The sequence below is a fragment of the Mycteria americana genome, chromosome 9, assembly GCF_035582795.1.
Source record: "Mycteria americana isolate JAX WOST 10 ecotype Jacksonville Zoo and Gardens chromosome 9, USCA_MyAme_1.0, whole genome shotgun sequence".
In the NCBI taxonomy this organism is placed as follows: domain Eukaryota; kingdom Metazoa; phylum Chordata; class Aves; order Ciconiiformes; family Ciconiidae; genus Mycteria; species Mycteria americana.
The window spans coordinates 37257944-37279852 of NC_134373.1; the positions used below are offsets into that span (position 1 = coordinate 37257944).

General features: G+C 39.1%; 1 protein-coding gene across 13 annotated transcripts in view; it reads left to right on the forward strand.

Annotated features, from left to right (window-relative positions):
* Nucleotides 1-21909, forward strand: part of THSD7B (thrombospondin type 1 domain containing 7B) — a 336463-nt gene that overhangs the window by 44522 nt on the left and 270032 nt on the right. For 12 of the 13 annotated variants that reach the window (XR_012777041.1, XR_012777040.1, XM_075511516.1 and 9 more), the window contains exons 2-3: nt 16976-17069; nt 19181-19354. Coding sequence is in view for 11 of the 13 variants with exons in the window: in XM_075511516.1 (XP_075367631.1) it covers nt 19216-19354 (139 nt within the window). In the remaining 2 variants the exon portion in view is untranslated. Of the gene's footprint in view, nt 1-9316; nt 9352-16975; nt 17070-19180; nt 19355-21909 lie in introns of those variants that run through there. The other variant, XM_075511520.1, reaches the window with a different exon arrangement.

Consider the following 21909-nt stretch of genomic DNA (forward strand, 5'->3'; position numbering starts at 1 on the left):
AAGGAGAATGGGTAGCTACGGTTTAGATTTCATTTTGATAATTTTCATAATACCATGTTTTACATTAGAAACCCAACTTCAGACGTATAAAAGGCCACTCTTCTGTTCACGACACTGAAACAATGAGGAGTCGTGCTAAGCAACTGAGCGGTTTGATTTAAGAAGAGAGCATATGTGAAGACAAGGTGCTTCATATGTTGCCATTTTCTCTTGTAGGTGAGGCTTGATTCGTGTGTGAGCATGGGGATCTGCTGTGATTCAGAGTGGAGTCTAAGAATGTAAACACATCTTTATGGTACAGGCTATAGTTTGTTCCCTGCAAGGTGACTGCACGCAGTTTTAGGATAGACCCAAATTTATTATCTGCGTTGGTTTGTGAGTGTCTGCTCGCTGCTCTTTGCAGCTTCGGTTCTTGGAAAAACTTTTAGTTTCCCTGAGATTCTTAAATTATTTCAGAATCAGAAGAAAATTGCAGTTATAGATTTGGGGGTTTTCTGCTGGATTTTTTTTTTTCCTTCTTTTCACTTTGGTTCAAGATATACATGTTTTCTTTGCTATGGTATTTCTAAGAGGCTGCGGTAGATGGAATGTTATTAATGAACACATCTAATAAGTACATTAATGAGTGTATTTTATGTATAGGACTGCTCATCTGCATACATTACATGTTCTGGGGTTTCATCCAGAAATGCAGTTTTCCTTCTGGAAATAAAGTAAAAAGATTTTTAACCAAGAAGTTTGTTTTTGAAGTGGATTAAATTGCTAACAAATTTTGTTTGAGTTCAGTGACAGCAGAATCAGGTCCGGTATTGTAATCCTTCATATCAAATGGGTAACTTCCTTTTATACAGGGTTTATCTGGTGCTCCTTGTAGTCTTTCAAAGAAAGATTGAGGGAGAGCTTTTAATTCATACTGATTTTCTTTTTTGAAAGAAATTGAAATTTTCATCATGAAAAATTCATATGTACTGCACAAATGAAGAAGCGTATCCGTCAGATTTATCTCGACATAATTTTTTGTATGGTTTCTCTCCATTAACGCTACCTCCTCTTTTTCCTCTAGTACAGTCTTTTTGAACTGGATCCTTTCAGAATGGAGTCACTTCTTTACAGAAGCTCAGGCCCTTGCACAAGCTGGGGTTTTTTTTAACTTTTTAAATCTATCTTAATATTTTTCATATCCTATAGCAATACATAATAGCTTTTATTAAAATACTTCCAATGTCTTTTTAAATCCCCAGATAACACTTGACATGTCAGGATTATATATAAGCATAACCTTTTTTTTTTGAGTGTGTCTAGAAATCACAATGAGCCTGATGGACACTTATTTTTCACAGGCTGCTGTTTTAACCCCCCTAAGGCAATCAGAAGAGAACTTGCAATAGTATATGTAATGTGAATAATTTTGGATACATTTCTTTTTCATTTCTCTGAGATGCCTGTAAAAGAGACTGGCTTCTGGAAATTCTCATCACCTGCTTTCTGCAATCCCAGCCCATTTACTGTGTCCTGGAAGGGGCACCTGAAATCACTGTTCACTTTGAGAGTATTGCTAAAAAGGTCACCGTGATTTTTTTTTTTTTAACAGTGATTTTTTTTTTTTTGGCAGTTGGACTCGTACTGCTGTATTGGAATGGAAAGGTAGAGAAGGGGCAGGATTCACTGCTTGCATACCTTTTTGTTTGTTTAGTACTTTAAGATTCAAATTTGTAGCTTTAAATGATAGTTAACTACAAGAAGAACTTATTTAAATATAAAACTTTTTTTTTTTTTTTCAACTCTTGACACTTTCAAAGTAAGGTCATATCCATATTTAAAATATGTATCGTAGCCTAAGTAGAAGTTACAGCCTGGCTACAGATATTTTCAGGAGGAGTCTTTGGCCTGTTTAACGCAGGAAATTAGACTGGCTGTGCGTAGTGACCTACTTAAACACTGTCAGTCTTTATTAAAGAACATAAAATTTAAAAAGTTTGCAGGAGAACAGGTATCTGTTACTTTGTTCAGAAATTAATAAAAGAGTTGTAAACAATTTTGAATGGATTATGAATTCACAGACACTTTTCTGTATTGAAATGGAAACAAGTAGCTTCTGGTGGGTTTGTTCGAAGAGGTGTTAAGGTGGTACTTGGAAAAGCGTGTATGTACAAAAGCAGCAGGCGTTATACCACTGTCCTGTAACTTCATTCCTAATGAACCCCTGTTCACAGAATAATATGTTTATTTTTAGCTCTGGGAGCAACTCCTGATTCTTCTCTTAGGAGAAATGGTATGTGAGAGCAAAAAGCTGGCAGCTCATGGGAGGAGAAAAAAGGGAAAGTCAGTACTTTTGACTTATTTCCCTCTACAGGTTGTTTTGCATTAATAAACAATGGTATTTAATACAACAAATATGTAAAGTGTGGAAAATGAAGGGTGTTCTTCCTGTGTTTCAGCGTCTGTATGTCATTTTGAGTGCGTAAAGCATCCATTGAATTAGCACTAAAATTGAAGCCTTTGTTCTGTACGAAATCACTGATAACGCTGAAGTTCACTGCTTTGCGGTGAAGTGTGCATGGTATGTCTAGCATGCGTTAGGGTGCTAAGAAAGAAAAAAAACCTGTGCTTGGTATATGTTGAGTAGGTTCACTGGAGCAGGTACCTGTCTGTTTACCTGGCGCTGGTGCACCTGGGAGGCTTTGTGAGGTTTCTTCTCAAGTTATGCACCTTGCACTTGCGGAGGGTCAGAGTCCTGCTGCCTCTAATCCACAGATCTTCCTTTGCCTGGAGTGCTGTTGGGTTTTGGGGTCCTGGGGCTTCCCTGCTCCCCCCTTTCCCAGTGTGCAAGGGTGGGCTCTGCCACTGCACCCGCCAGGCATCACCCGCTCCAGCAAGGGGCTTTCTTAGGGCACAGTGGCTCTTCTCTTGCTTTACTGAAACAAAGGTGTGTGTTTGGTGTTTTTTTTTTTTTCTTTTTTTTTGTAGCCCAAGGTACCACTTCAACAATTTCTAATTATTCTTTCCCTTCTTGTTTAACCAGCTTCTCCTCTGTGCTTAATTGGGTGCGATTCCATATTACATAGGCTCTCTGTGGTGAGCTTCATGGATAGGCACTTTCTTTAAAGAATTGACTGCGTCTTCTTGTGGCAGGTCCCTGCTCCTATTTAATCTCATATTCACCTTCTTTGTGGCTGTGCAGTAATTTGGGTCTCATAGCCATAGTTTGCAGGGGGAATTGTTTAGAAAAGTTGCTGGCTGAATGCGGTGCTGCTTTGATTACCTGGAAGACAAACTGGCATTAGAATAAGACTATTTCGCTCAGCCTGGTTCTGATGCCAGTACAAGTTTTATTAGAGATGCCATTGTTTCTCAGGATCATCATTCAAATAGCTGATAGTAATTTGCCTAACCCAGAAATAGAGAAGAAGAAAAACTCCTTTTTTCTTTGTTGTCTTGGTATAAGATAGTTAATCTAGGTCTGTATAACATTCCCTCATGGTTTAAATGCTTTTTCCCAGTTGATACACCAGGTATTGATCTTGCTAGCAAGCAAGAGAAACACTTCCGAGTTGGCCGTCAGTTCCTCCTTTCCTAAGTATATGCTATCATCTCTTCGCTCTTGGGAGATGTGATATCTGTCACCTGTTCCCATGGGGTCCAGGGACTATCAAGTGTTGAAAGTGGCAGCCGCTTCAGTGAGTACTGACGACATAGATCCGAGTTTGGAGAGTCCTCATGGCTTTGATGAGATGACCTTCTCCCAAGGTGGTCTTGGCAAAGGAGTCTACAGCTTTTCCTGTGTGGTCTAGTGTAGTTATGAACCTGACTTTTTCACTCGTACTGACAGCTTCTTCATCTGAAGATAGGTTATGCATTGATATTTCAATACTGCTTTTCATGTGCGGACGGTGTTTGCACATCACAGTGATCTGGGTGGTAAAGCCTCCCTTTTGTGTATATAGGTGCCATCTATGCCATGGAGGCATCAGGACCAGCCAGATCAGTCGTATGTATTCCAGACCCACAGGCTTGGCAGTGTCTTGCATCACTAACAACACTGTTAAAATAAAGTGATGTTCTAAAAGCAGTTTTTTAAGTTCTTCCCAAATAAATTCCGTAAGATTAAAAATATATGGCTTATAATAATGTCTCTATATATTTTGTATGAGATGATGCATGGCTGGATCTTCCTGCTAAATGCTGCATATTGTGTAAGTGTGACTTGTGCTTTTTCTTATTGATCATTCTAAAATACAAATTTACAATTGATTCTCAAGTTTTGGATGCTGCTGAAAACCTCTGCTAGGGATAGATTTATATAGATGATATTCACTGCTACTTCCAGCGTCTGTAAATATACTGGAACACTATTTTTAGATGTTTTATATGGCAGTCAAGCTTTTTGCTCAGCCTCTTGCCTGTACTTTTATTTCTTGCAATTTGGAGAGTTTTGGATTAAAATAAAGAGAAAATTAGGAACAACAATCAATTTACCCTTAACTTCACAGTTCCTTATTACAATTGCTAATTTAGCAGTGGGTAGTTTTATCAGCGGGTAGGCGCCTTTCTTTTGTAATGGATATTGAGGATAATTTTAAATGCAACTTTTAAGCTTACCCAATTTACATAGTACTTTGTGAGATTAGTCGTTCATGTATAAAGAACTATGTGCATTTGAGGGGTGTTCCTGTAGCCCTCTTGTGTGGTTTTTTGAATGTTTGTCATAATAATCATTGATTTCTTTAGCAAGGTGTTTACCCCTAAGTAAGTATTGCAGTTGGAAGCAGGCAAACTTTTGAAAATTGCTTGTAGTCTTTGGTTAGAGCAGTCTTTCTCAATTCACAATTCATATCGTGTTTGTCAGAATGGACTGGGGTCCGGAAAAACTGTTTGGGTTTTATGTTCTGCTGTAAGCTGTTTCCATGCTTCTGGGTTTTGGGTTCTTTGGTTTTGTTTTGGTTTGGTTTGGTTTTTTTTTTCCCCTCCATCAAATGATCTTCAGTGAAACAGAAGCTGCATTTTCCTGTCTCCTACCCTTCCCTTCTACCTCTGTATTTTTGCTTCTTTATTTTTTTAAGACATTAACATCACCAGCATCAGAACAGAAAATGTGAAAGCTACTAAATAGGATTACATTAAAATGATGATTTAATTGAGCTCTTACGCACGATAAGAAGATTGTCTTATTTTGCTGAACTGCAGTTTATGGAGGTCCCTGGCAAGAGAATGCCAAGTTGCTTTCTACATTGATTAACACTGAGTCCAAATCACTGCTAATTTTGTCTAGCAGGAAGAGTAACAAATAGAGAAGAATAGGGCCTGTGATTTTAAGAATGTTTATATTTGCAACTGTGCATTTTCCTGAAGTCAGGGGAAATTCTTTCCACAGGACAAGCAATTCTCTGTTTTTTTCCTTTATCTTAGACGTGGAATGATCCTACGAAACAATTGCTGGCATGATAAAATCCCGATCTCAAAAGTAGGACAGGAGACATTTTCCACATTCTACGGATCAATCTTTTTGTATAACTCAAAGCAATTGCAGTCCTTTAAAAACAGACTCATGTACTGAAGAAAAATTACATAGTAAATGGAGTTCTAACTCTAGTAGGAACCCAATTCCCTGCTAGTTTTACCACATAAGGAAAAAAAATAATATAGGCAAAATTATGACCCAGCTCTTGTGCTGCCTCTGCCAAATATTGTCAGGTGGACCAACTGTTAAAGAAATGCCCAGGGCTTGCAATATATTTGCTTCTTCCATTTAAATTATAATTTTATTTTAGATTTGTTTGTGTAATCAGATGTGTTGGATTACTGCTACTATCAAGTCCTGTATTTAGTTCAGATTCCCATCTTTCTGAAGGAAGAGAATGCTGGAGGAGGGTAAAATAGTTCAAATAATGTGGAATACAAGCCTGAGAATGGATGCAGTTTTGAATATTGAAAGTGTTTATAGCAGCAGTCCCAAATACTTTCAGTGAGCAAGAATGTATCAGACTTGGGAAGCTATCAACAACGGAGATTTTATTTACTTTAAAGTACAGCCATTTCACTGCAGAAGCTGGTAATCTCTCTAAGTGTAAATCCACAAAGAGAATTTCTGCCAGCACCGATTTCTCCTGAAGGTTGACTCAATTTTTATTTGAATTCTGAAACACAGGGAAAATGAAGGCTAAAGTCTGGTAAACATCCATATATGTGTATCCTTTTACAAAAGCCTTTTATGCATTAGTCATCTCATTCATTAATTCACCCAATTTGGAAAAGTGAAGTATTTGGGGAAAAAATGGGCAGTAAAATATATTAACCTGCAAAAGTCTGACAAGTTTGTCTTGACTAGTATGAAAAATGTGGTTTTTCTATGTCTTTTTTAAAAAATAAAGTTTCAGCATGCTCTAACCGCCACAAACTCCAGTGGACAAAATGCAAGTCCAGTGTGGGCAATTGGAATTGAAAACTTTGGGCAGCCTCTTGTTGACTATCATGTTTTTAAAATACTCCTGTTAGCCCTGTCTTGGCACCCCGTGAGTTGTTCTCGGTCCTTCCCCTGACACAGCGTTTCATACTCCTTGCTTGCAGCTTACAGTTGTGGCCAGTATGACTCAATATGTATGTTTTACTTTGCTGTTAATAGTGAGATACAGCTTTAAAACAAAACTAGCCAGTGAATCTGGTAGCATTTGTTGTATAGCCTCTGCCTATTCTTTCTTTGACCAAATGGAAATTAGTCCATAGTGTGTTTATCAAATTTTAAGTTATTTAACCCAATATAGTTAAATAAAAATCTGGTTTTTTTAGTGGTACACGTAATTATTAAGAGTGAAGTAAATAACATTTTTTGTAATTGCCTTTTTTGGATATTTACAGGTACTTTCTGCTTGTTTCAGAGAGGAGTATGAGTAAGGCTTTAAGAGAGGGTTGAAAGCAAGTGTGATGAATAGATAAAAGCAAAAGAAGTCAAAGGTAGTTTTAAATTGCTTTTTAATATAGACTTTAGTAATATGGTAAAAATAGATGTAATCATGAAACCTGACTATCTTAATACATTCCTGCAAGCCGATCTTAATTTTAGCATTTCTTAAATGCTGATTATTTGCAAATCTTAAATTGTTATAGTGTCCTATTTTGAATGTACTGTGTCTGTAGTGTTTCCCCTACAAGCTTTTCCAGGAAAAAAAGAAAAAGCAGAAAACAATAGAGGAGAAAATGTGGGAGGCATGAAAATGACCCCAGGGAATCAGAAAATAGGAGAGAGGAGATGCAAGTGAACAGAGGGCTAGTTAGGAGATGGAAGAAAATACTGTAAGGTGGGAAAAAGGCTGAACAACCAAGCTGAGAAAAGGTGGCAAGTTTCCTAAAATGATTATCTGTTATCTTTTGGGAGAAATCAACTAATTTAGTACGGGAAAGAATTAGAGGCGGAGGATGGAAAGGGTTTGAGCACTGAGGAAGAGGTAGCGAGGAGCAGATGTGCAGCGGGTGATTAACCGGTAGAGCAGAAAGAGAAGGCAGAACTGAATACAGAAGAGAGAATTATTTTGAAATGGGGGGAAAGCTGCCTGGCTGTAGGACTTACAAGAGACGAACCACAACTTGAGATCTGATGTCAGCTGGCGTGAGCTTGGCAGACTAAGCCTTCTGGTGGGAAGTAGAAGCGAAATAAAGAAGTTGAGGACAATGTAGAATATCTTGTGTGATTCATAGCTGTCTGGTCCTACTTTGAGCGGAAGGTTGGACTAGAGACCTCCTGAGGTAGGGACCTGCCAACCTGGGTTATCCTATGAATGGTGAATGAGCAGACCTGATGACTGTACTCATAGAAAAGAGTGGTCAGAGCCGGTAAGCAGTCCTCAGTGCAATGCAAATAATTGTGTGATGGGAAAGGATGTGTCCCAAATGAAGCTGATCTTGAGAGAAACTAAGCTGTGAACGTGGAGGTACGGGGCTGTGCAGCCATGTAAATTCTGTGGTTCACTGACCATGTTACAGAAGCAGAGCTTAGAGAGGAAACGTATCTTCTTTTTTTCTCCTCTCATACCCATCCTTTTCTTCAGTAAATCTGCACCTTAATGATATTAAGGAGACATAAAATAGAAAATTGTTTTTGAAATCAAGATGAAAATGCCTGTTTCAGTGAATAAGGTTGTTGAAACGGGGCTGCAAAACTGATGAGGACACTACAATCACAAGGCAAAATAGGTCCTCACCCTATAAGCTGAAGTTGGTGAGAATAAATGTGGGGGTTAGGAGTGAGCTGAAGCAAACTGAGTGACAGAGGAGTTGGTCAAAGTTTGAGCAACTTGGAAGCTGTGTAGAAAGAAGAATGTAGTAGGCTTCAGTACTCAGAAGAGGAGAAACGAAGGAAGTAGTGGAAGAAATTGGAAATGTCAGGAGCGGAGGCAGGGAAGTTCAACATTTCCAACACTGTTTGATGCATAGCAGTTGGAGTGAGGAGGAAGGAGCTCTACAGGAGGCAACAGAGCCTCAAACAGTCGCTGTGACAACCGGTGGTGGAGTAAGAGATGAAGGGCCTGTAGGTGGCTCGGGGCTTTTAGTGATGGAGTAGGTGTTCCTAAGGCAACGTGGTAGTAAGAGAGGATAGGTGGGGTCTCTGTAAGAAAGGTGTAGAAGGAAACGGAGAACTGGAATTTGGGCACCAACGAGGAGGTGGTGGTCACTTTGCTGTACATTGCTAATTTTGATAACTGTGTTCTGTGGGTCAGGGAGAGAAAAAACAGGCTGATGCTAACTGCAGCATAGGAGAACCTAGGTAGATTTTGGTTTTGTGAGTGCGTTTCACCCAGCTTTGACATGGGTGTGAATTTCATTCTGTCTGATTTACTTTGGTAGTAGTTTTGGCCCATTTTCTGTGCTCAGGTGTTTAATTTTTTAATTCAGACCTACCACTGCTGAATGCACAAGTAGAAACTGTTCCTTTGGTAGAACTGGCAAAGAGAAAATTCTTTCAGGAAGATGGATCCTTTCAGTGCGGGAAGGGTTGTTAATCAGGGACCCACCAGGAAAAACGATTCTGGATCCTTGTGGGCTGCACCATCAGAGAAACCAGAGAACACTTTAAGTTACCAGTAGCGTGCTGAAGCTCTGAAATATGAAATTAACTGATAATTTTCATAGGTCACGCTCTTTCCCATAAACCAAACTCATCTGCTCTCCTGGGGAGAGACAGAACAACTGGGCTGACTTCTCATTATCTCTTCCTATGGCGTATCCTTATTGAATTACTGCCAGGTAGAGGCAGCAGATGCTCATCAAGCCACTGCAGGACTCCTCTGCTAATTGAACTGTAATGGGGATGACAGCAGGGAAGGTCAGGATGATGGGACCAGTGATGTAACGTGAACTCTGGTAAGAACAACCTGCACGGGCAATTGACCTTGCTTAAATAATGGTATACTGAGGGCTTTTATTGGTTGATATCACTATGATTGTTTTTTCGTATCAATACTGCAATAGTGTCAGGGACCCCTGTGTGAATCATGTTATATTGTGTTCAGGGCAAATATATTTCTCACCCTAAAGAGATTAGACTTTCCAATGTGATGAAATACAGTGAGTGACTATAACCAGCTACAGGGGAAAAGAAATGGGAATGAAAAAGGTAACAATGACAAAATTTTTGAAGTAGTTATATAGCTTTACTCAACTGGTTGCTCCAACTGCTTTAAAGGGTAGTATCATTCTTTCTAACCGCCCTTATGGCAATTTGGTATTTTTGTTGTCTTGCATAGTTAATCTTTGAGTGAAAGCAGGTCCAACTTCTAAATAAATGTGTAGATGTTATTAATGGTTTTTGTTGTGAAAAACATATTCCTACACCTGGCTCTGTGGCTCTTGCAAAGTGCTTGGGAATGCCATAGTTTCAGGCGTGCATTCTAATGCCAGGTTCTGAGCCAGAGTGCGTGTCGGTGTTTCTTCCACTCCGGAGGAAGCGATGTGATGTGACGATGTGAGCTCTCGGCTGCTGTGAGGCACCTTTTTCCTGGGTACTGCTGCTACAGGGGGGAAATGAGGTCTGTGAAGCCTTTCCCTGAAGACCCTTGCACAGTAGCATGAAGAAGTTTGGTATAAGCGGCAGCTTGCGCATTTCTGAAAATAAATTCCACCTAAAAACCAAATGCTACTTTTCGTTACAAGCTACGTATCATTACACTGTGTTACTCTTGGTGTGTTGGAGTAAGTCTGTATGGCAATTAGCAAAAGCTGGATTCGGAGCGCAGCGTGTGCCCGCTGGCACCTGTGTGTGTGCTCAGAAGCAGCATTTAGAAGCAGAAGCACAGTTCTGTGTCCCTATGTCACTCTTATTTTTTTTTTTTTTTAATTAATATAATTTTTTCTTAAGCCTTTTACTACACTGTCTGCCTGGGCCAATTGACATCAACGACTGGGGCATCTGTTGCAAAGTGGATGGAAGGCAAATGAATGAATTGATAGTAAGGCATCGCAAAATATATTTATTTTGATAACTCTATAATTATTTAAAGTACATGTTCTTACGTGGGACCTGACATATACAGGCTTTTTTTCTGTACAAGTGATGAAGCCTTGGTTGTAGGAGACTTTATCACAACACTTCAGTGGTGATGTTTGATAGGAAATGAAGAACTAGAGTGTCAGTGTTTGATTAAGAGGGCTCCTCTGTAGAGCCCGTGTGTTTTCGGAGTGGTATAGTGTTTGCGTTGCATTGTGCTCCATATTTTCTCCTTTCCTACAAGTTCCTACTTTGGTGCATTGAAGTAAACAGCTAATGACAGAGGATGCATTGGAATAAATGTTTATTTCAGCACTTTGGAAATGAATTTTTTTGAAGTGGAATTTATCTTGTGGATGTGTGTGTGTCTCTTCATATTAGCTCATTTGGGTATAGACTAGAGCTAGGTAGTGCGAATGGCAAAATAGTAACAACCACATACAAATAGAGGTACGAATATTGTGGAAAAGAAATTATTCTTAATGTGTTACAGCAGAAAGAAAACTTTATACCTTCAAGAAGTATTGAAGTTGGCCTCAGCATATTTGTGTGTAGAAAAGGGGGGTTATTTTAGCCATAGTCACCAATATTTAGAGGTTCAAAACTGAACCCCACATACGCTCCCTAGAACTGAATAACAAGTTAAAACCGTCACATTTTCCTGCCTATCTGTAGTTAATATGTTTGGTCAGATGCTTGGATGTGTGCATGCACTCGCTTGCTCTGGTCGTTCCCATAGAAGTGTAGAATATAACAATTGGAGTTGGAGATAAGCTTCAGATATGCCAGTCCTGTGGCAAGGAAGCAGATGGTCCTTCCCCTGCTAAGCAGAGCCTAAGTCTTTGCTGAGCTCATATGCTTGGTGGTACTTGATCATATTATTTTGACCTTGTGTTTAAGATTGATAAACTCTGTGTGGTGGCCGTGTTCCAGTGAGGAGAAAAAAAACCTCTGACCTACAGCCCATGATGCTGTATTAATGTCAAATAGTATAAAGTAATATCAGAATGCAGAAGAAAATCACTGCAGTAAAGCAATTTAATTTCTGTGAACTGAAAGCACTTTAATGGGAATGCTAGGAAAATCTGCCGTTGTTCCTGCAGCAGAGGTTATGAGGTGATTTTTTCTTTTTTTGAAACTCTGCTGCCTTGTAATTGGTGACTTTGAAGCTTTCTGTTGTTTTCAGTGTGAATGGTCATGCTGCTAAAGTAGGGAGTTTGCTCTCTACTGAGTCTGATTTCCAGGTTTGCCTCTTAAAGGAAAATAATTTCAAATACTAGTTTTCAAATGGTATTATACTGCTGAATGTGCATTATGTGCAATGTTTTGCCAGTGAATGAGAGTAATCCTCTTTGAACAGCAACGTGCAATAGCATTTACTGAAATGGTGATGGAAGCAGTGCCAGTTCCCTTTCTCTTTGTCTGCTTAATTGCAATTTAACAGTAATCCAAGATCTATGCAACTGTGACAGCAATTCTTAGATATAGCTGAATTTGAAAGGACCTTTAGTTCATCCAGCGCCAATGATAAAAGCTACAGCGGAATAGTATATTGATAATGGACTCAAACTTTTCTCTAACCATTCAAAAATAAACAAAAATAAACTTTTTTTCCCTCACAGCTATAAAGTTTTGCTGTTATGGAAAGGATGTGCTATAGTGTGAAAACATCACTGAGCTTATTCTGGGCTGTGTTCTGCTGTGCTGACTGACAAGCCTGCCATGAGAAGGCATCCAGGTGTAGGGGTATATAAGTTATGTATATAACGTATATAAAAAACCCCCCAAACTTATGTAGGTTCAGGGTGTGACTCCATAAGTTTAAGAGGGATGTCAGATAACAAAGATCTTCTGACTTGGGAGGTGTGGAAGGAACTTGTTGGAGGCTGGGAAAGCATAGTGAGAAGTATTATTTATGCATGCTCTGTTCTTGTACTGCACCCTGGGCGTTTGACATCGTTCTCCTGTCAGAGGCAGGATCTGCGACTCGGCGGCTGTTTGGTTTGAGCTGCTACAGCCCTTCCTGTATTTAATTAAATATATGAAAGTGCACAAGCAGTGTGAAAAGGTTACTCAAAAGTTATTGGACACTTTCTATGTTCTGCTGCTCAGAAAAAAAATCAATGCCTGAGTTCACAAGAGAAACCTATTGACAGTCTTGAGCATTTTGATCTTAATTGCTCTGTACTTGTTCCTGCTGCGAGGAGTATGATAGCAGCTTGAAGAACATTTGTGAAGGTAAATGAGCCTACATTGAGTGCTGACACAACACCGAAGGCACCAAAAGGTCCATGGCAGTTAAATACCATTGAGAAGTCCAAGACTTGGATAACACTTACATATTGGGTCACGCACTGAATGATTTTTACAGAAGGAAATGTTGGAGTGCTCCTTGGTTGTTGAGCATTGTTCATCCTCCACTCAACGGGCATGGGGGCCGTGGTGGTGGTGGGGGAAGTGTTTGTCCTGATACTTCTCAAATGCACAGTGCCTTTCACAAACTTTTCAATCCTTGACTTTGGAATCTTCCTGCTCTTCTGGCAGAGTGTAAGCCATATGTGTTTGTGTACAAATGAAGCAAGTTTTGCTTCAACTACATTTAAGTGATCTTCTGAACTGAGTTCCTCAGAAAAGTCTGAAATCACATAGACTTTTTATTACTGAAAGTCAAGTGTGTTCTCATAGAGTCCATTGGAAGTACTTAGAGTGAAGGAGATGTAACAGCAGTATCGTTTCACAGAACGGTTCTGCTCTATCACTGTTTTAATTAAAGTCGTTCTACTGATGGAAAGTCTGTTCTCTGGTGTTTTCTTTAATGTAGTCATAATGCATCAGTTTGAGCTCCCTTGCTGGAACATCTTTCATTATAATCCACTTAGCTAAGTTTATAATTAAACTTCTAAATTCAAACCTGCTTTTGTTACGTTTTTAGGATGTATGAAAACTGAAGCAGGAAAATTTACGATTCACGTTTTTTACCCCAAACGAATTGATGTAAGTTAAGAAGCAATTCATTGGCAGTACAATTATTTCATATTCTTGCTTTTAATCCCCAGGATCTTCCGTATCTTTGGGACAAGAAGCGAATATGATTGAATAGAAGAAAAAAGATTAAATAATTAATGGATTCTTACAATTTGACTATAGAGATCACCAAAATACCCGAACTTTCAAATGTAACTGGTGAAGATGGTGGCTACCTACTAAGCTTTCCAGCGACTGAGTGTTGAGGAAGGTTGTTAAGGTTTATACATGAAAATGGGCTAGGCTGAATTTATGTTCAGCTTTGTCGATCTGGAGGTCGTGCAGGCTTACTCCCAGCCCAAAGCAGGCTGGTTTAGACCGTCTGCTGGTTGTTTGGAGTCATCTTCTCTATGCTGATGTGTTAACACCAGGTGTTCTTTCAGGCATTATTTACCCTTACAGTTGTTGTAGCAAATTACCAAAGAATTGTGGAGCTTAATGTTTTGATTCCTGATGAGTGACCTCTTAGGACAGAAATACTGTCAGGCAGTTGTCAACCTGATGTATAAATTTAGCTCGTTCACGCTCTATGTTTTTATCCAGGATTTTCTAAAATGCTCCTGGAAGAAGAGTAAATATTCTTAACTGAGGTTTGGAGATGAAGAAGTAGAGGTATAGAAAATCAAGCTACTGTTCTCACATATGCAAAGTCACTCTGCTGAAATCAAGGGGAGCACTTGCAGAATCAAGTATTAGAGTCAGAGCGTGACCTTAAGTGACTTTTTGCACAGGAGGTCTCTGACACAGCTGGAAGAGGAATGAATTTAGGGTGCCCCTACTTTAACCAGAAGACTGTCTTTCTCCAAATGTGTAAGTGGAAAAATGTATAGTGTTTGTTTTCCATGTGGAAGTAAAAGCAATTTAGTGTAACTATGTTGGTTAAGTAAAAAAATTGGGCAGTCTGCTTGTACACCCATGCCATGGGCACATACGCACTTATACCTGAAGGTGTGTTCCTAGTTTGATGTATATGACTGTGCAAACACTTCCATTTTGTTAAACTCGGTACCTGTAGCACTAGCATTAGTGGTTTTTTGGAAATACCTCCCCCCAGGGATGGTCCGCAGTGCATATCCGTGGTGATCAGCCTTTGCTGCCACAGGCTAGGCATTCTGCTGGCTTGGGACAGAAGAGAATTAGCTTTTTGGCTAACAGCTTTCTGAGAAGGCAAGGCAGATTTTACTGGTATCTGAGGATGAAGAGTATGCTATAAACATCCAGATTATCTTGGAATATCACAAGCAACGGGTTTGTGCTGTGTGTAGTAGGTAAACGGTTGCATAATTACTGCTTACGTTTATGTTGAGGAAATTTATTCATGATTAATGATGCTTATCTTTTTTGCTAGACACCTGCCAAACAATTTATAGCCACGCATATGATCTGCAATTGCTTTTTTTTGTTGCTGTTTAAAGTGTTTGGGATTATCTAATTGCATCGTGTATTTTAAATGGAGAGTGCTACCCAGGTGTCCTTGTCAGCATTCCCTTCTCATACAAAAAAAGTAGGTCAGATTTACCCACGACGGGGAAGGTCACAACTCCCGGTGAACTCAAGGAGAATTTAATTGATGTATGACAAGGCTGAAATCATGTCTCAGGTTTAGATCAGTTTAAGTTGATCTTTTTCTAAGTTCAGTAATAAATACTGTATAAATCCACATTGGAGCAGAGCCAGACTGAACTTTCCTAAACCACAGAAATGGTGCAGAACAACTAAAGAAACCTCTGGTCCCGTGGAAACTTGCAGAAAGAGCAACTGGTCCCTTCTCTACCAGTGCAATTCGTGCAGAGTGGGGAGTCAAAATGGGACCCTCAGTCTTTTGTCTTTCAGTGTTGGATGCTTTCGAGGACTCTGGTGTGTCTTGGACTAGCACAGTGCCTGTCACTTGGAAACATCTGCCTCTGAGTGCACATCTGTAGCTTGTGGTTGTCCGAGCAGTGGCTGGAAAACGGGAGAAGCTTCCCTGAGGCTTTTTCCTCTCCCCAGCTAAGCAGGGCTTAGACCGGGATTTGGCTGCTGGATATTTCATTGACATTGAAAATGAAATTAAATTTTGAACACTTCAGAAAGAAGATATTTATTTGTCAGCTGTATGCATACTTATTTATTTATAACATTTTGACACTATACTTGAATGCCATGTTTTCAGCAGAAATGTAGGTTTCTAAATTAAGTCTGTTATTCAAAACTCGTTTTATTCAGTCCTGTCATTAAGAGAATTAGCAGTGGATTAGATAATGTAAATGCATTGTCACGATCATTAGAAAACTTGCACATGGCTTTTTCAAGACTGCCTGTATATTCCCAGCCATTACAGCTAATGTATGATATCCTTGTTTTTCTGAACAAGAAGCCATACAAACCAAACAAAACTAAAAGGATTCTTGTGTCTTATCCTTCAAACATACGAAAACAACACCTCATTATTTAATTTCATGAGAATCTATTAGTGCAGACTATTAATTGGCCAGGCCTGTATTATGAAGGATATTGAATAAATCCAGATAATCAGTTTTGGAAAAGCGAGATATTTTTCAGACTAAAACACATCTTGAACATATTTAAGCAATTGCATGAATTTAATAATGACTAGTATTGGTGAAGTCAATTTTTAAAATGTAAATTTCTTTTTTTTTTTTTTTTTCCCTCCATTTTTCCTCTCTATTTGCCAGTTTACAGCTAGCCATGCTGACACATTTGGGAGCTGAGATATACTGTAACTAAATTTGATGTGAAGTGTTGGTGGCCTTCATAATGTAATTTATTCATGTTTCTGTAGATAGCATATGTTGCCTGTGCAATAATTTTTTATCGTATCAGGACAGAACAGCTACTGTTCCAAATTGTGTTATACAAACCTAGATATACAGACAAATTTTTATTGTGCTTTGCTGTGGTGTAAATCAGTGGCCTCTATTGAGCTCGGCTGGGGTGGGTGAGATTAGGATCAGTCTCATGGTGTCTAATTTATTTCTGCTTTTTCTGACTTAATGTAATCTCTGTTCTTGCTCCGTGGGGAGCAGCAGCCAGTTATCTTTGCAGTCCTGCCCAAAGAATGAACATATGCGAAAGCCCTTGTTTTGGGCAGGAGGCTGCTACTCCCAGGGATTTATTGCTGTTTACTGACCCTTGGAATGCTGAGATGAAGGCAGTGTGTTGAGAAAGCAGCTGATGAGTGCTACTGGTGCTTCATTAAAAATCTCGGCATCTTTATCAGCTGTTATCTGAGGTTTCCTTGCATTTGCCCGTTTCATGCCCCCACCTGTTTAAAACGTGTTGTTTTTACGGCATTCTTCTGGACCTGGAGAGCTGCCCTGCAATTCAGATGAGTGTTGTCTGCGCAGGGCTGGGCATGCTGGCTCCCCTCCAGTACTTAAATCTGAGCATCTGAATAATTTCTTCCCTTGTTTTGCATTTTTGGGTGTGAACAGTGTTGGAGCCAATGTCACTAATTCCTTCTCTTTCCCTTGACAGAAAGTCGTTGACTCCGTTTTCTGACTGTCATAGATGGTAACTGCAATGCTGAAGACACTGGGCAGGTCGCTCCTCCTCAGCTCTTCTATGTGAGGTGAGCAGCCATCTAGACGGGCAAAAAAAATTAATTGCAGGATGCCTGAGGGGTCCCTCTTTTCTGTCCCGAGGACTTCCCTACTGTATTTGTATTGGGGAGGAATGAGGTCTTCTCCATCTCATTTCCGACGGATGCTCAAGATTTCTGAGCTTCACTTGTGCTTCGTATAAAGCCACTTGTGGTCTGTGTTACATTGCCCGCGTGTTGGGACTAAGTGAGTTGCATTCTGAATTAAATGTGAATTCTGAATTTAATTAACCTGGAAGACGTGAGCAAAGCAATAAATTTGGTCCCTTGCCCGCATTACTGTATTTGGTCAGCTTGATGGTTTTTCAGGTCTTACCTGAAATGCTGTTCATCTGAAACACAAGAATGAACTAAACCAGATAACAGATATTACATTGTATCTTCCACTGTAGTTAGACGATATCTGATTAAATATAATTGCATGAATTTATCATGATAGAAACTGTTTCAAAGTAATTTAAATACAGCTTGAAATTAAAAGTTTTACTGTATATTCAATATGTGCTATTTTCAGGTTTATCTTCAGTTTCTTATCAAGACCAATGCGGTGTATTATGTATTATGACAATGTTGCTTTTCATAAGGTTGGGAATGTAATGAGATTGTCCTGACCAAACTTCTAATAACTGATAATTTTAATGAAAATCACCAAGATTATACCAATGAAGACAAATCTTAGACAGGTGTTATCGCTCTCCTTATGCTAATACAGATGTGACATTTTTACCTATAAAAGTAGGATTAATCACTAATAATGCTGAGAAATATGTTGAGAATTTAAACATGGTATGAATACAAAAGGTACTATATAAGAAAAAAATAATACGTAAATTTACATCAGAAACTAGCTCTTGTTTGATGTGGCATGTACCATGAACATTTTTTGAGACTTCAAAACTGTTCTCACTTGGATGTGGATGAATCCAAAATATCTTGAAACTCATGTAAAATCTGCCTAAATAAGTGGCTGGTTGGTCTGCTTTTGGGATGAGAGAAACAGAGATTTGAATTACCAGGATAAATCAGAAGTTCTAAGATTTTGTTTTGTTGTATACCTTTCTTAATGTCTCTTGCTTTGGAGCTTTTCCGTGGTATGTAAACAGTGTGGACGTTCGCTGAAGCAGGCATGTAGAAGTTGCGCTCCTGTGTTGTATGGGAGACCCAGAGAGACAGTCCTCCTTGCTTCCAGTGCCGCACAGTGATTATTTTAATGAGTGGTATGGTGTGAAACTGCTCCAGCAACAGGACTTGGTCCATTCCTGTCTCAATCACAACATGGCTCTGGTATTCGTCTGAAGTGTTGGAGAGCTTAATTAAAATCCCTTAGAATTAAAATTCCTTAGTCAGTCAATTAAAATCCCTTAATTAAAATCCAACAGTCAGTTAGAGTAACTGTTGCTCGTCTGGAGCTCAAAGATCAGGGACTCGAGTGTGAGTCCCAATTCTAGAGAAATGCCTGAGTAACGTCTAGTTTTCCCTTTCAGGCTGGTTCATCATGTACTGACAAGCAACCCCTGCTTTTCCTGCTGCATTTCTCATGTTGCTTTTGTGTATCCCATGTTTGAACACGGTATGGAGTTCAAACAATTCCAGGTCTGGTATTTCAGTTGTCAGGGATCTTAAAATGTTGGACATGGGGTCTGTATTCAGAGCTGAATTTTGCACCTGGAATCCATTCTCAGCTTTGTTTTAGTCTGCCCATAGCATGATAATATTCATGCTACAGATAAATTAAATAGAGAAAAGAAGAGGCACATCACAGACTGTTATCAGATTCCTTGCCATTTATTTGCAGTGGTAGATTTCTTCTTAAGAACCTGCTAAAAGCATTTACGATGGCTGGCTTTGTAGGATGGGACTGCTGGTCCTTCGGGAGCTGGTGCTGTCTGTCTCTTCCCCCCCTCCCCTTTTTACCCTCTCTTTCTCTTCAGGTTAAGCCTCTGTAACAGACTTGTCCTCAACGAATCCGGCACACAGGAACTATGAAATGCACAGTGACCACCAGGTTACCCTTAGGCTGAGGCTGTTGCCTTGGTGGTTTAAGTCTTTTAGCAAGCTTTTTCTTTATTTGTTAATTCTAGGACCAAAGAAGACGAGAGACTGAATTATCTGAATTATGCTTCTACAACAGAACTGGGTTTCTCCTCATTGGGCATGGCAGAGCCTGGGGAAGTCCTTCCTTTTGTTTGTCTTCTTAATGTTACAAACAGCTGATCTGGAAGCCAGGAGAGGTCATCAGTTTGTCTGGAAAACAGGTAGGAAAAAGATATGTTGGCTCAGCTACTAGATAATTCCTGCATTTGAGGATGGAGTGATTGCCCTTTCTCCATTCTGTTTTAGCTCAATAATAAATTACAAAAGCCTGATAATGTCTTCTGATTTTTTTTTTTGTAACTGAAAAATAGGGAGGTTTAATCTCTATTTTAAATTAGTAATCTTCATGTCTGTTGCAGTTATGCACCAGAGAGACTCTAGAGCATAATTCTGGACTCCTTAATGCTTTTAATCCAAGAGTAAAATTTTTACTGGATCCTGATATCATCATCCTAATGTTGCTTCCTTTGAAATGTTGAATCATTTCATGTTTGAATTAAAAGGGCACACCAAAGTCTTTCAGGATGAACTGAGCCAGAAGTCCATACTCTTGGTTGATCTATTCATAATTAACATTTCATTGGTACATTTAGTGAATTATTTCTGTCCATCAGTCCGGTTGGATACAAGCGGCGTTTGAACGTACAAAATCAGGCGCGCAAAACGTTTGGAACTTTTGTGAAGGTAACACTGTGATTCTTAGTGACAGGGAGGAGGTGGATAGGAGATGGTATCATACAGATGCATAAAACTAAGCATGACTCATTGGATGCTTATTTTGCAGCATAACAGAACAACAAAGAATGTTCAATGGAATGGAAAGATTGGCAAATTCTGGAAATATTTACTCAAAGTACTTAATGAAAAATGTGCGACTGAACCAGGGGTTTCATTGCCCAGGATCCCTTTTGAGGTTTGGGCTTTTATGACTGAGCAACAGAGCGATTAAATATGATGGAAAAATAATTTCCCCCCCTTTTGGGAGATGTTCTTTGCTGTTTTGGCTATTTGTTTTTGAATTGTAACTCTGTAGAAGGTAAGAGACTGAATTAGCTGAATAATGAAACAATTATTCTGGGAGGGCTCCTGTCCTTCTGGTAGGATCAACGCAAGCTTCTCACCGGGCTGCTGGGGTGGGAGGCTGAGTGCTGGTGAAGTGCTGGTTAAATACAATCTGAAACTGTATTTCTGAAGAACTTCTTTTTTTTTTTTTTTTTTTTTTTTTTTACAATGTCTTGCATGTAAAATGAAGAAGAAATAAACAACAACAAAACCCGTCTGTCTCCAATTCACTGTTATTTATGTGATTTTTGAACAAGCTTTGAAAGGTAGAGTTGTTTTCTTAAGACAAATTAGACCCTTCAACGCTGTCTGTCTGCTCTTCAGTTCTGAAGCGTATTGTACTGTTGTTGGTCTTTAGAGGCATGCATTGGAAGTCATAAAAATTTAATTTGACTTGATGATTCCAGGTGACAGTAAAGAGTTATTGATGCTTCAAAGACATCTGAGGCAGATGTATTTAGAACTAAAAAATGGTGGTGCACAGGGTTGTGTGGACGTGGGGTACCGTGCTCTGAAAGCCCCGTGATGAGCTCGTGGCAAAGGTCTGCCATCCAGATGCAGAAGAAAATTGTCAGTTCTTGTGACTCCCACAGTGAATTAGAAATATCTGAGCTCTCGAGTAATTTTTAAAAACTTTAAATCCTAACAGTATTTTGATGCGCTTTCTCTGCTTCTGTAGTGACAAGAGATAGAAAACAACTTTAAGTGAAATGTTTTCCGAATGAAAATAACTTGGGAGTTTGAGCCACATTTATTGTCCTGTTTGGCAAAACTAAATATATCCCCCCTCCCCAATATTTTTATATTTGTAAACAAAATTTTCATTTTTCACTGGAGTATTTTGTTGAAAATTCGATAAAAGTTAAATCTGAAACCAAAATGTTTAGTTCTAGGTTGAAATGAATAGTATGTTCACCCAAAAACTTCTTTGCTAAGAAACAAATTATTATTTTTGAAGCCTCTACTTTCTCTGCAATAGTAGTGAAGCAGCAGCATTTCTAAATCCTGAATCTCAGTCTTTTGCAGTTGTTCTAAGAAATAACACAGTGGGCTGAGATTTCTCTTAATAGTTTGAATGGATACCTTTTTGGGGAGAAAATCTTGGTAAAAAGGAGGTGTCTTTTGCAGTGTCAGGGCATAGGAAATAAACCAATGGCTTTCTTTCGATAATTCTATATGAGCTGCAGATTTAATCTGACGCTTTTGGAAGCATGTGTATCAAAATAAAATTGCAGTGACCTTGAAATGAGCCGTAAGTAGCAGTCTGCTGTCAGGGTGGCATATGTGGCTTGCTTTTGTATACGCTTTTTTTTTTTTTATTTTGCTTGAAATGTTTTTTCAGGTATGGTTAATCACAAAGGGGTATCCTTCTTTCAAAAGATCAGGGGGAGATATTTTGGGAAGAGAGGGATGGTAACTTGAATGGAGCAGGTGGATCTGGAGAGGTAGAGGGGTTAACATAACCTGTTGCGGCAGGATATTAATAATAAAATAGCTTTGGGGTGTAGATCATGGAGATCTTGGCCTAATGAGGTCTGTGGTGTTTATAATAATAATAAAAAAAGTAATCATCCCATAGTTTGAGGACTTCTATGCCCAATACAAAAAAATAATAAAAATTAAAGCACAGCACAGTGAACCTAAAATGAAGTAG